The following is a 14317-nucleotide window of genomic DNA, read 5'->3' on the forward strand; positions in this document are numbered from 1 at the left end:
AAACACACACACCCTTATCCTCCATGGGCCCGCAGATGTTCTTCACATCACAAAACTCTCAACAAAAGAAAAGGGAAAAAAGATGATGGCTAGGATGCTGGCCGCACACCACTGTGGAGAGGCCTTTGCCCTCTGACAGGGCAAGAAGGAAGCACAGCCTGGGGTGCGGGCACTCATCCAGTAGACTTCCATTATACACATCCTGCCACCACAAATGGAGAGATACCACAGAAAATCCCTTTTTTCTGAGTCTGACAGATATTGCTGCACTTGCTCACAGTCCTGAGACTGAAAGTTGGAGACCTAAATGCCACTGAGCTAGCTTGAGGGCTGTCTTCACTGACAGTCTACTGCATGGAGAGAGAGAGAGAACTCACCTTTGCACTGGGGCCGCCCTGTCCAGGTCCCATTCTGACATGTTACGGCGGAAGCCCCCATCATCTGAAAACCTTGCCGGCACTGATAGTGAGCTGTCTCCCCAGGCAAATACCTTGGCTTTTTAACACCTTGAACTTTTCCACCAGCAATTTCTGGAGGAGGTTCACATGTCACATCTGAAAAGAGACATTTCTCCGCTCAATTTGTAGGCACTCACATGTTCCCCTACACAAACTACAGTTAAGAGAATCATTGTGTTACTTCCCAGATGATGTTCTTAAGCGCAAGAGACAATATTGCCTTACCAATGTGACTTGATTCCTTTCCCCCTTTTTTTTCCTTGACCATGAGTGTTTCTAAACACTGTGAACCCCAGGAATGTCACTTAATGGTAGCAGAACACCTTCCAAATTCTCAGGAGATGACAGGGACAGTGAGAGCTTCTAGAAAAAGCCAAGATTGCTGTAGCTACACCACATGCCACAAAAAGCCTCCTTGCAAAGCCATGGCCCTCTGCTGAGAACCCGAGCACTTCTCAGAATCACAGATGTAGCAGCCAAGCTGGCTCTCTGCTGAACTGTAGAGCTCTGGAAGAAGTTATCAGCCTGCACTGCTGGGTTGTTACCCACAGTTCTACAGAGAAGTGTATCTTCCACACAGAGCACTTACTTTCACATCGGGGGTAGTTTATCACTCCATCCTGACACTGGGCGTTAAAATCCTCTGGGTTCGAAACTTCATGGTAGGAATCCTTGCATGTAAACAAAATATACTCCTCAGAACGATATGTGTAAGATCTTCTCCTTGGCAGTCTTTGTTTAATATTGTTGCTCTCCATAGCTGTCTCAAGCACTGTACAGTCCTCTGGGGAAGATAAAAAATTAAAAAAAAAAAAAAATTAAAAGTAAAATATTGCATCCAGTTCAGGTCCCCAGTTCAAGAAGGACAGGGAACTGCTTGACAGAGTCCAGCGCAGAGCCACGACAATGATTAAGGGAGTGGAGCTTCTTCCTTACAAGGACAGGCTGAGGGAGTAAGGTCTCTTTACCTTGAAAAGAAGAGAATGAGTTGTGACCTTATTAATTACTATAAATATATAAAGGGCAAGTGTCAGGAGGATGGAGCGAGACTCTTCTCAGTGACACCCAACGACAGATAAAGAGGAAAAGGGTGCAAGCCAGAACATTGAAGATTATGCTTAAATGTGAGAAAATAACTCTTTTTTAAAGTGAGGATGATAGAATAACGCAACAGGCTGCCCAGGGCAGTTGTGGAGTGTCCATCAGTGGAGACTTTCAAAACCCACCTGGACACAGTCCTGTGCGACCCGATTTATGTGCTCCTGCTCAAGAAGGGGATTGGGCTAGATGATTCTTCAAGATCCCTTTCAATCCCTAAGGCTGTGACAAAGCCCTGCCTGAACAGGAAGGCTTGGGAGAGCCTGCAAGGAAATGGTCTCTCTCTCTTCAGCCCTGCCACAGTCCATGGCACCCTCCAATTTCAGGGAAGCCACTTGCAGGGAACTTACCAGCCCTTCCGTCCTGCCTGGAACCGGCCGGGCAGGCCCAGCACCAGTAACCCTGATGAGCCCCAGCGAGCCTGTTCCCCAGGAGCCTTTCCAGCTCAGGTACGCCAGTCGGCGGCTTCTTGGGGGAACCTCCCCTCATGGCCTGCAGCTTTGCAGGGTGCTCTCCCACCTTGGTGCCCCGCTATTTCTTCCCCAGGCACATTTGCTAGGGGCTTTCCTCTCAGCTTCTGCACTAAAAATGCACCACGGTAGCGGCCAAGCAGTGACAGAGTGGAGGTGACTTACTTCCTGGCTTGCACCATGGGTATTCTAATGTCCCGTCCATGCACTGCACTCTGAAGGGGGAAGATGCTGAGTCCTGCACGTATCCAATTTTACAGTCAAATTCAACAAAATCGCCAGATTTTAAATACAGCTTTCTTTCACCACTCCATTTCAGCTCAATGTTGTTTCTGTCCATATCTTCTTCAGATGTCGTACAAGCCGCTTGGAAAAGGCAAGAGAAGAACGTCATAAGTTCATGCAGACACATCATACATCCAACAAAACAAAATGGAAAAACAATGATGGCTGAGTCGCTACACAGTGCTGTGGAGAGGCCTTTGTCCTCTGACAGTCTCACAGGGCAAGGGGGAAGCACAGCCTGGGGCAGGGGCACCCAGAAGGCAGCAATGAACTTCCCTGTGTCTTTTTTGGGCTCTCTCCTTGCCCTCGTCCCAGCACTTCTCAAATTCATTCCCTTGTGGCCCTGGATTTCCTTGCACTCAGACTGAACCACTCTCCTGGATCTGCTGGTGACTGGGGACAGGGAGGGACAGCAGGCAGCAGAGGCAGCTACACGAGCTGACCTCCAGAGGAAATTCCTTCTGCACAGGAGAAGCATCAGCTGCTCTTCTGCCCTGTCAGCATCGCAGCCCCAGCACAAGCGCTGCTTCACAAGTGCAAAGCCTGCAGGGCCTGAGAGAAAGACAGCGAGCAGCTCACACAGCTCTGGGCCACGCAGCACCAGCTTCCACCTACCCAAGCAAACTGGGGGATTTGTCCACTGCCCGTCAGTGCAGGTGATTTGCTCAGGTCCTTTCAGGATGTAGAAACTTGCACATTTGTATTTCAGCGTTGCACCTTGGGGGTATTGTTTCAACTGGAAGGAAAGGATGTCCCCGTTTTCAATATCTGGAGGTGGGCCACATTTTCCACCTTCCCCTGGAAGACCAACAACTGTTGGAAAGCAAGCCATCTGAGTTTAGCAGAAACAGAGGCCTAGTCACAAATTCTTCAGAAGACCAGCTAGGCAGTACTTCTAGAGACTTGGAGGAAAGCAGAGAGGAAACTGTCACCTTGACACCAAATGCCTGGTAAATGGAAAAGCTTCTCACTCATCTGCTGCCAGTTCATCCATTTTTCCTTGCTGGAATATTTACATCTTTCTGCAGGACTTGCACTGGTCCTACGTAATGGGGTAGTGTTTTTGGCACAGCTCTTGCTGCAGAAGAGACTGACTCTCCCCCGCTCCCTGTGCTGCCTGACCAGGGACAAGAGTGGATCAGTTTGCAAACCAGAACAAATGTCGATAGGCTGTACCATTTTGGTTCCTAATGAGATAGCTTTTTGCCTCTGTGGAGCACTTACAGCCACTGAGGAGACTACGCAAGCCAGCATGAATGCATCATGCCTGATTTCTTACTCACTTTTAAAAGTCGGGCCCTGCAGCTTCTTGGATTTTTATACCTGTTGAAGCACCACCCTGCTCTGAAGCCTGGCATTCTAACGGGCGTTGCTTTGAGAAGATCCTGCACTGGGTCACTGGCACCAGTAATGCTGCTCTTTGCACTTGGCATTGTGCTCAGCAACCACAATAGGGAGCCCGGTCTTAATTCATCTGGTATGTCTGCACCCCATTTAACTGCCAGCTGGGCAGTGTCCGAGTCAAATGACACTGTATTTGTTCATGTGCTGAAATCTAGCACATGCCTCACGAAATCAAATGAGATTATTCAATGTGCTCGTGAAATCCTAGGCACCAACATGGTACCAGGTGTTAGCTCACCCATCAGCTATGTCCCACAGGTAATTTAACAGTAGACTCAATCACACGGCATTCACAAAAGCAATGCACCACTTGAATTTTCTGGATGTCAGCGAGCAGGAGAGCTGTGAGCTCTGTTCTCCAGCACAGACAGCACAATTTCTCACTCTCTTCACATTAGGCATTCTCAGAAAGTAGATTTGCAGAACTGAAAGGTTGCAGTCTCAAAATCAGAGCTGGCCAGCAGTTGCTCTCAACCTCACGGTACTTTTCCAAATGTGGCACCCCTTGAGTGAAGCCATCTGGTAGACTTCCATTAAACACATCCTGCCACCACGAATGGAGAGATACCACAGAAAATCCCTTTTTCCTGAGTCTGACAGATATTGCTACACATGCTCACAGTCCTGAGACTGAAATTTGGAGACCTAAATGCCACTGAACTAGCTTGAGGGTAGTCTTCACTGACAGTGTACTGCATGGAGACAGAAAGCACGTTTGCACTGGGGCCGTTCTATCCCGATCCCATTCTGACATGTTACGGTGGAAGCCCCCATCATCTGAAAACCTTGCCGGCACTGATAGTGAGCTGTCTCCCCAGGCAGATACCTTGGCTTTTTAACACCTTGAACTTTTCCACCAGCAATTTCTGGAGGAGGTTCACACGTCACATCTGAAAAGAGACATTTCTCCACTCAATTTGTAGGCACTCACAAGTTCCCCTACACAAACTACAGTTAAGAGAATCATATTGTTACTCCCCTAATAATGTTCTTAAGCGCAAGAGAAAAAACTGCCTTACTATTATGACTTGATTTTCCCGCTCTTTTTTCCTTGGCTTTCTGGGGCACTGTGAGCCCCAGGAATGTAAATTAACATGACAATGGCAGCAGAACACCTTCCAGATTCTCAGGGGATGACAGGGACAGGGAGAGCTTCTAGAAAAAGCCAACATTTCTGTAGCTACACTGCCACAATATTTCTCCACTCAATTTCTAAGAACTCACATGTTCCCCTACACAAACTACAGTTAGGAGAATCATTGTGTTACTTCCCAGATGATGTGCTTAAGTGCAAGAGACAATATTGCCTTACCAATATCACTTGATTCTTTTCCCCCTTTTTTTTCCTTGACCATGTATGTTTCTAAACACTGTGAACCCCAGGAATGTCACTTAATGGCAGCAGAACACCTTCCAGATTCTCAGGAGATTACCGGGACAGTGAGAGCTTCTAGAAAAAGCCAAGATTGCTGTAGCTACACCACATGCCACAAAAAGCCTCCTTGCAAGGCCATGGCCCTCTGCTGAGATCCCCAGCGCTTCTCAGAATCACAGATGTAGCAGCCAAGCTGGCTCTCTGCTGAACTGCAGAGCTCTGGAAGACATTATCAGCCTGTACTACTCATGGGACAGGTAAGTAAAGTTGACTCCATGGAGGTGTATGACTGCCACGTTGCACTTGTTCAGCCCCAAGCCACAGATTTGGGCAGGGACTAGGAGGACGGCACAGCTCCTCTTCAGAGGAACCTTCTTGCCATTGCAGAACCCAGCCGATCTGCATGTTTTAGTTCCTGAGGCTCTGCTGGGATCTCTGTCATAGTGGAGCCTCAGAGAAGAGCACCCGTTTCTCTCCTCTAGTGCTTCTGCCATTCCGATACTCTCTGACAGTGCTGAACACAACAGAGGAGCCCTTACACATCTTTCCAGTGAAGGTCAGTAAAATGGTGTAGTCTGGAAATTACTTGTATTGCAGAGAAGAATAGCAAGTCAGCATACTCTAGGTGTTTTTTCTTCAAGATATTTTTGCTCTTGATGAAAATACCCATAGTATTTCTAGAAGCATTAAGCTAAATTAAAGTTCTGTGCAAGAAAGCAGTAGTAGGTACAAAGCTGCAGTACACAAAGAGGACAAAACTAAAAAAGGTAATGTCTTTCTAGTATTAAGGTAATCCAAACAGTCCCCACGAAGCAAACAGCCATAATGAAAGCACAAATTCCTACCTCTGCAGCTTGGCACTTTTGTCCAGTGTCCATCTGAACAAATGACATAATTTACACCCATAATTTGTGAATTGCTTACACATTCATAATGCACTTTGGCACCAGGCAGATACCTCTGCTGCTGAGGGCTGATAATATGAGCATTGAGAATTTCAGGTGGGGATCCACAGCTAACATCTGAAAAGAGAGGTGCGTTTAAGGATCGTACGACAGGCATATGGGTATCATAGAATAGTGAATTTAGAAGCACCATTATTCCTGATGAGGACAGATGGTTTGCGTATGGTAGGTCATTTTCTACAACTAGGAAATGAAGATACTATATTTTCATTCTGCAATGCTTCACTAGGCAATTTTTTTATTATTATTTATTTATTGCCTAAAGTGACTTGTCACCATGTCACTATGTCACTCTTTGCAGCCAACACACTTTCCTCCATAACCCGCTGACTGCTTGATCTAAGCAGTGAGCGAAGCTGTGGCTACTGGCTTCAGTCCAGAAGGGGAAAGGATTTCTTTGCTGATCAGTTCTGCTTGGTGCTTCTCAGGGACCAGAAAAACAGGTGTTGTAGCAATCTATTAAAAGCAACTCAATGATCAGCTCTACTGGTCTGACTCACTTGCACATTTCGGTTGGCGTTACATTAATTACTGTTCCTGGAAGACTAAGAAGGATCATAGACTGCTTAGAAGTACAACCTATACCTTCACAGATTGGTGGTGTTGACCAATTTCCCCTTCTGCAAAAAATTTCAGGGGGACCAGTGACCTGAAATCCTTCATGACACTGGTAGCGAACTGTTTCACCAGGCTCATACTTCTCCTTGCTCCTGCCTTCAAATGCAGCATTGGCCACTGCTGGAATACTTCCACATGGTCTTTCTGAAAAGATATGCAAACTTGAAACTTTTGGTAATGCGATGCACATAGAATGACTGTATTGTTCCCACCAAAAAAGATGCCTTTTATAGCATCAGAACATACCACTGTCTAGGGGAATTTAACTAACCACGTAGCAACTAGATAACATACATAGATCAAGTGAGATGAAACCTTTATTATTGTTGACGTGCAGTAGACTACTGCAGGGTCCAAAAAAGTAAGACTCCGAGAAGAAGCATCTTGAAACAGATGGGTGAAAACAGGAGCACCTGCAGGACTCTTCCTGCTGTCTGTTTACCACAGACGTTCAATGCAACTGAAATAAGGGTCACGGACTGCTGCAGGACAAGGGAGCTACCATTCAGGAGGAGTTAGGAAATCCAGAGCCTGCGTTCCAGCCTTCTTCCCTTTCTAGGCAAAGGATCCCTCAGCCATAGGTACAGGAGATGAAGAACAGAAAGCTGTCAGCCTTCCTTTCCACATGCATAGGACATGTCCTCGCAAGGGGTTGTGCTTGTGCAGAGGTGGCTAAACAAGGCTTTCCCCACAGGACTGTGCAAGACCATGGCAGTTACAGACTTCGATTTTTTGCTCTAACCTTCCAACTTATCCACTGTTCTCAACGGATATGGAAAAGGACTTTCCCTGTAGGGTGCCTATGTTATACACAAACTCTTTACTGTCATCACCCTTGTGATTTCTGCTTGCATGGGTCACAGCTACTACAGTTCTGCATAGAGAAAGCAATGAGGCGTGAAAACAAATGGCAACAGAACAGTCTTTGGGGTAGCACATTTTGGCTCCCAGTTGCTGTTTCGTAATGGTACATGGTGCAAGAGAATGAGAAATGTCCACCGTTGCCAAGTCAAACAGCAAAAAAAATTACCCTTACCCAAACACTGAGGTTGTCCAGGCATCCAGACTTTTCCATGGCATGTTACCCATTCTGATCCTGATAAAGCATATCCAGGGTCGCATGTGTATTGCACTCTGTCATTTTCCTCATATTCGGATTTAACGCCACTAACAATTTTGCCAAACTCAATGAGAGGTGGGTCTTCACATGCTGCTCCTGCAGAAGCTGTGCACAGGTTTCTGTTATTTGGCTGCACGTTGCTGTTTATATCCTGATTTATTCCTACCACCAATTTCTTCAAAATGAATGGCAAGTGGGTGTTTGCATGCTGTTCACCAGAAAATATAAAAAAAATTCTTCTCATCTGATAGATACTGCAGAGTAATCAGATCTCCAAAGAATGGTGCTACACAGGAGTTGAATAATATTCAGATAACCTATATGCCTGCATTTGGGAATAGACTGTACTAATAAATCTCCTAAAGCACTTCTAAGATGTGCCTGTGTGGAGGGAGAAGAGTTTTGATATTCTGAAGACTATATAATGGATTAATTAGAGTTTAAAACCAGTCATTTTAGTAAAGAAGTCTTCAGTGAAGACTTTCTTCAGGCTGCATTCGTCATAGAACTTACTGGAATAACAAAATACCCTAAGATTTGTGCAATATTTTAAAATCAAATCAGAATTCTGCATTGAACTGAATAACAGCAATAACAGCAGCTCAACTGAAATACCAAGGAATTTATATGTATATATATTGAGGGGGTTATGTCTAGTTATAAGTCAGGTTCGCTATGTGAGCCATTAAGTTCAGGCACAAAGCAAAGAAGAGAACTCAGACAAAATAATATTCTCAAATATGAAATTCTAAAATATAATTCTCATTCAGAACTTCTGAAACAGGTTCCATTAAAAGTGACAAATGATTTATTTTTCAGTTCCTTATTCTTGATTTTCACTGGTCACTACACATCACTTAAAGCGTGAATTTCCATTTAAAGACTTACCTTTATGTGTAGCACAACACATCCACAGCAGAAACCCTGTCGTGAGGTGCAGCAGTGTCATTTCCACACTTTAGAAATTAAAGATGTCCTCTGCAAAAGACTTGCTGTTTCCCCTACTCCAAATTGCATATACTTGTATTCAACTCCCACCTTTCCGAGGGTTGCCCTTGAAAACTCCTCCCCTAATTTTCTTGCGACACAGTAGTCATTCTGCACAGATATTAAACAAGCGATTGTTGCAAAAATTCTTCATTAATTTCTCACAAAACCTTTCAGACTGAACTTGACACAGCACACATGAAACCCATCAGCAAAGACTCAGTGTGTTTATAAAGCACAATATAGCACACATCTCGTTTTTCCAGTGTCATCACGTAAAATTTTCTTATGGGCAGAAACTACCATCTATGTGGAGCCAAGAATTTATCAACAGCCTTATTGAAACCTTAACAGCCTAACGAATACACTAACACGTACTACGTTAATACTAGTCTAATACTTGAATTACTACCCCAACAGGACCCTAAGCATTGTTGTTTATGGAGTCCTGGAGTTTTGCCATACCACAGAATGCTTTGGGTTGGAAGCGACCTTAAAGATCATCCAGTTACAACCCCCTGCCATGGGCAGGGACACCTCCCAGCAGACCAGGATGCTCAAAGCCCCATCCCAGCTGCCCTTCTCAAAGGCCATATGAAGCAAAGAACCCCACAAACAGCATATGACAAAGCTTTTCAGATACCACTGTGGGCCATCTCTGTCTCACTTCCTCACCTTCTTATCCTCCCGGGCTTCACAAAGATCAGGCTCTCCACTCAGGAGCTTTTGTGTTTAGTATTGCACCAAGAGGCCCTGCTCCTGCGGTCCGCTTTCAACTGGCACCATGGTCACCCAGGAGAACAGGCCACTCCTGTCTGTGCTCTGTCATCTGCCACCATTCCTGCCAGTGAATAGATCATTAACTTCAGGCATCATTTGTAACTCGGTTCCTGGAACACACTGAATTACCTTCCTAAAACAGCAACTGTTGATCCAGCAGCCATTTCCAGTCAGCTCTAATATGCTTGCATCATTTTCATTATAAGGCATGTAGATAGGTTTATTTTTGTACAAAGCAAGAAAAGCACAAGCGTTCTGCCTATGCAGGATCATGCTTTCTTACTATTGCCTGAGAAAATATAGGCAGATTTAAAAGATCTGATCTCCACACCCAAGTAGAAGACGACTGTTCCTAGCAGAGGATGTGTTTGATCCCTTTCGTTTTGACTCGCTACAGGAGGATGCTCGGCAAGATCAGCCTGCTGCACTGATGCCATGGGCTGAAGACTGCCTGAAGGTATGGCTCAGGAAAGAGAGAACATGGCTGTATTTACCCAGCTGTGAAAAGATGAACCTGCTACGAGCAGGGTAGCAAGGCTGCAGTGGACAAATTTGCTCTTTGACTTTTGCCAGCAACCCATGCCACAATTTCTGTAGTACACTGGGGTGGGGAGACCAGAGGGTTGTAGAGATTCTGGTGACAATCTTTAACTGGACTCACATACAGATAAAACCAAGTGGTTAGAGTCTACGTGATTAGAAAGGTCTCTAGCAGCTTATGCTGACAGTGTACAGTAGAAACAATAGGACAGAGGAACTCCATGTACAGATGTCCAACACCGCGGAGGAGCCTGAGCCCACTACGTGCAGGAGCAGCCAGAATCCAGCACCTGACAATGGGTTGGAGTGGCTGTTCTCATGGGGCCAAGGTGTCACTTAGACGCAGGATCGGTGGAGCGAGGTCTTAGTTCTCATGGGCCTTGGATGATGACTGGATAATAATTTCCATGGCTTGGACAGAACAGGAGGATAGTATTTTCTACTGTGACCTTTCTGTTCCACAGCACATGCAGAAGTGACCGACTTCTAGAATCCAGCAATTCTTTATCATGACTACAGAAAGCAAATCACCGTCTCTTCAAACGTGGGAAATCGCTTCAAATGTTACTCTCAAGAAATATTCCAGAGACAGACTTGAATCCTTTTCCCTCCTTTTCTATTAGGTCTGCTCTTTAAGGAGAAGGGTCTTCTGATATTTCCCAAATATTCACTTGCTTCATTCAGAGTTCCTCAAAGGAGGAGGCAAGAACTTAACCGGAATACAGAAATGACAGTGTATAAATACATCCAAATGGCTTTTTGCTGAAGTTTGCAGAAATCTTGCATAAACACAAGGTCGTTATGCAAGCAGAAAAGTTAACAAATACAAGACCAATCTTGAAAACATTTGCATGTGCCAAACTCACTGAAGAAACATCATCGTGTCATCTGCCTGCTCCCGAACTAGCACCTTTGCCATGAAACAACAGAACTGAGATACATGGCAATTCTGATGCTATTAGAAGGCTCTGCTATGTGAGGAAAGGCACTAACAGAAACACAAAATAGTTATTCTTATCGTGCCTTTCACAAAGAAAACAACCCCCCTGTTTCTTTGCTGAATGATTAAGATGACAAATCTGGGAGGAGACCTTCTTTCTGTTTTTGGCTTCCTGTTGGGAGAGTACAGAGAAAGGGAAAGAGACTCTTCTCAGACACAGAGTGACAGGAGATCACTGTGCATTTTTGTGTTTATTTTACAAAATTGACGTGAGGCAAGCATGTTCTGTCTTCCTGAATTTTCCTTGGATCTTCAGCCGTGCAACATTCTCACAGGCCAGAGTCCCAGGAGTACAAAGGTGCAAGTGTCAAAGCAATCCTACAAAGTAGTTACAGCAGATCATTTGAATAGTTGGAATGTTCTCAAATAGCAAATAAAACTGTTTGCTTCACTTTTCATTTAAGATTAATAATTAACTACTGAGTGGAACTCACATATTTCTATATTTTTAATATTTTCATCCTTTACAGACATTCTCTTAAAATGCTTTCTCCTTTTCTTGTCCCTTGCTCAAGTTCTCCAGATTGTTATGCATTCTCAAGTTTAGCATTATAAGCCTCAAAGAACTACTACTTCCTAAAATTTCTACACATAGTGTGTCAACATTGCATTGTTTTGGTGCTTTCCCAGTCCTCGTGCCACTTACCACTTCCCCGCTTCCCTCCTATAGTTGGCTCACAGCCAACTATGCCACTGAACACCCATTTCTGAAAGTTGACTGCAGTCATCTTGAAATATGAAGCAGTATTCATGCACCTTTTAATACCAGATAAACAACATACCTTTCCTATGAAATTTCCTGAAGTTCACACTTATTTTCCTCTTTCGACACATCTTGGATACGCTAGCTGGCCTCTCTTACACTGCACTTGAAATAAAGTTGTACCAGATTCTTCTCCAAAATGGTTCCGTTTGCAGTAAAATCCAGCATAGTCCCCATGGTAGAAGTAAACTTGGTTCTCATAAAACCCTTCCAGCAGAACATTATTTTTCTCCATTTCATTTTTTGACAAAGTGCATGGCTCTAAAGAATAGAGACATATTCAGTGTCAATAAATTATTTTTGAAATCATGTCATTGTGAGTGCAATGGACACGGAGAATGCAGGCTATTATTCCCCATTCACTTAATATACTATACGTGACATCACTGTATTTTTGGACTCTGCAGGCACGTCAGGCTTATGTAATAGAAAAGCCAAAAACTCTTACTCTTGCATCTGTTAAAGCTGTCATCTCAAAATGAAAAAGAGATGAGGTTAAGATCTTAATGTTCCAGCTGACAACACCCAAGTTACAAATGCAAAGCATCTGAGTAGGAGAAATAAAAGCTTATGTATCTTCTCATGCCTACCTATACAAACTGGTGGTGAGGTCCACTGGCCTGCAGAACAGTAGATTCTCTCAGATCCTTGCAAGAAATGATAGTCATAGCAACTATACTGAACTGAAGAACCACTCTCATACTGGGCCAGGGGTGGGAGTTTAAGAGCTCCATTTGCAATAGGAGGTGGAGAGTCACATTTTTCCATCAGAGCTGCAATAACATCAAAAATCTTTGTGAAACGTTCAACATGAGAAACTAACAAAGCAGCAGCTTTAAACTGACAACACTAGGTAACTATCAGCTCTCAGTGTCTGCTCATTACTACTGCATTATGTCTCAAACCCGAACGCAACCTCCCATCTACTTCTAATCACAAGAAACCCCTTGCGTGCATTTCATTGTTTACAGGTGTCTTTCTACAGAGCTTTGAGTTCCCCATGCTTGGGGAACAGCTCCTTCCTCCCTTCTACAGCCTTCCCATCTAAGGAAGTTGTATTGCTTTTGCTATGCTCACATATATTTACCAATGTACCTGTATTGCTTAGGGATATGTGTGCACCTGTATCGTCCGACACTAAACATTTATTTTTATTGACAATAAATTCCAGGCCTCCACCGCTGGAGCAAATGTTTCCAAATAGGCTCGACACTGATGAATTCAAAAGGACAAGCAACAAAATATTGCTTTACCTTTAACGACACATTTTGGGTATTTCAGTCTCCCATGGTTACACTGCGTCCTCCCAGGAGATGGAAGGGTAGTCTGGGGAAAATCATATCCCTCTTTACATTCAAACTCTATGAGGTCACCATGTAGGAACATTAATTCTTCCTGTCTCCATTTTAACTCTAGGTTGTTATTGTTTAGAGCAGTTGCATTAAGAATGCATGGATCTAGGAAATAAAAGCATAGTTCAATAAAAGCAATCAACTTTGGACAATGCTCCCAGATACATGATCTGATTTTTCTGGGTGATCCTTTAGCGACCCAGGCGTTGGACTTGATGATCCTTGTGGGTCCTTTCCAACTTGGATATTCTATGATTCTATGAAGTGATTTTTTAACTGCCTTTTGCAGGAGTTGAGTTTCTACAAATATTTTTTGCAAACATACAGCAGCCTGGGTATACCACTGAGTAAGAAGAGAACATTTTTCATAAACTTTTCAAGTTACAGTAAACAATTATGGAATATTATTCCATCCAAAGCAAACTGTCATGCTTGGAAAGCCTTTCTGGAACAGTAGGAGCTCATACATAAGAAATTTAAGCTATTAACCTAAGTGTTTTGACAATTCGTTTGCTTTTTTTTTCCCCCCATCTTCCTTCTTTTTTTTTTTTTTTTTTTCTTCCTGACGTTTGTGGTTTTCTTTAGGCTTTTTCAGGTTCTTCAAGGTCAGTATTATTTCGGTTGCTTTCTGACAGACTTCTTAGTGCCAGGATCAAATTGGGTAACCTAGCTTTCTGTCCAACAATTAACCTCTAACTTTTGAATCCACTGCTCCACTTCAATAAAGCCTGACAAAGGGGCAGTTGAAAAAACAAATTCCTGCAAGTCTCAAGAGAATCAGTGCTTGACAGAGGCCCTTATTAATGATTTTCTGAAGGAAAGGCAAGGAGAGATTACCTATTGCACATTCTAACAACAGCGCTGTAACAAAATATTGGCATGGATATTTCCCCAAACTGCCTACAGTGCAGGCTATTTCACAGCTGATTGGGTGGGGACAAATCTCAGAAGACATGAATAGGATAATGCAGTTAACGGGATGCTTAGAACATACACAGTATTCATACCTGAGGAGTTTTCATTATTTCACAGAATTTGTTAAATCTCATTATTGAGATCCAAGAATGCAGACCTGGGCCTTTCAATCCTGACTTGGTATGTT

General features: G+C 43.8%; 1 protein-coding gene across 1 annotated transcript in view; it reads right to left on the reverse strand.

Moving 5' to 3' along the window:
- Window positions 1–14317, reverse strand: part of LOC311212079 (complement factor H-like) — an 80804-nt gene that overhangs the window by 19858 nt on the left and 46629 nt on the right. Inside the window, exons 20-29 of the mRNA XM_084291186.1 lie at window positions 13117–13320; window positions 12454–12636; window positions 11963–12124; window positions 7710–7898; window positions 6641–6817; window positions 5936–6112; window positions 2927–3109; window positions 2192–2392; window positions 1048–1242; window positions 378–554 (exon numbers count right to left, since the gene is read on the reverse strand). Of these exons, the coding sequence (XP_084147312.1) occupies window positions 378–554; window positions 1048–1242; window positions 2192–2392; window positions 2927–3109; window positions 5936–6112; window positions 6641–6817; window positions 7710–7898; window positions 11963–12124; window positions 12454–12636; window positions 13117–13320 (1848 nt within the window). The remainder of the gene's footprint in view (window positions 1–377; window positions 555–1047; window positions 1243–2191; window positions 2393–2926; window positions 3110–5935; window positions 6113–6640; window positions 6818–7709; window positions 7899–11962; window positions 12125–12453; window positions 12637–13116; window positions 13321–14317) is intronic.

This window comes from Netta rufina (assembly GCF_964035555.1).
Source record: "Netta rufina genome assembly, chromosome: 8".
Lineage (NCBI taxonomy): Eukaryota > Metazoa > Chordata > Aves > Anseriformes > Anatidae > Netta > Netta rufina.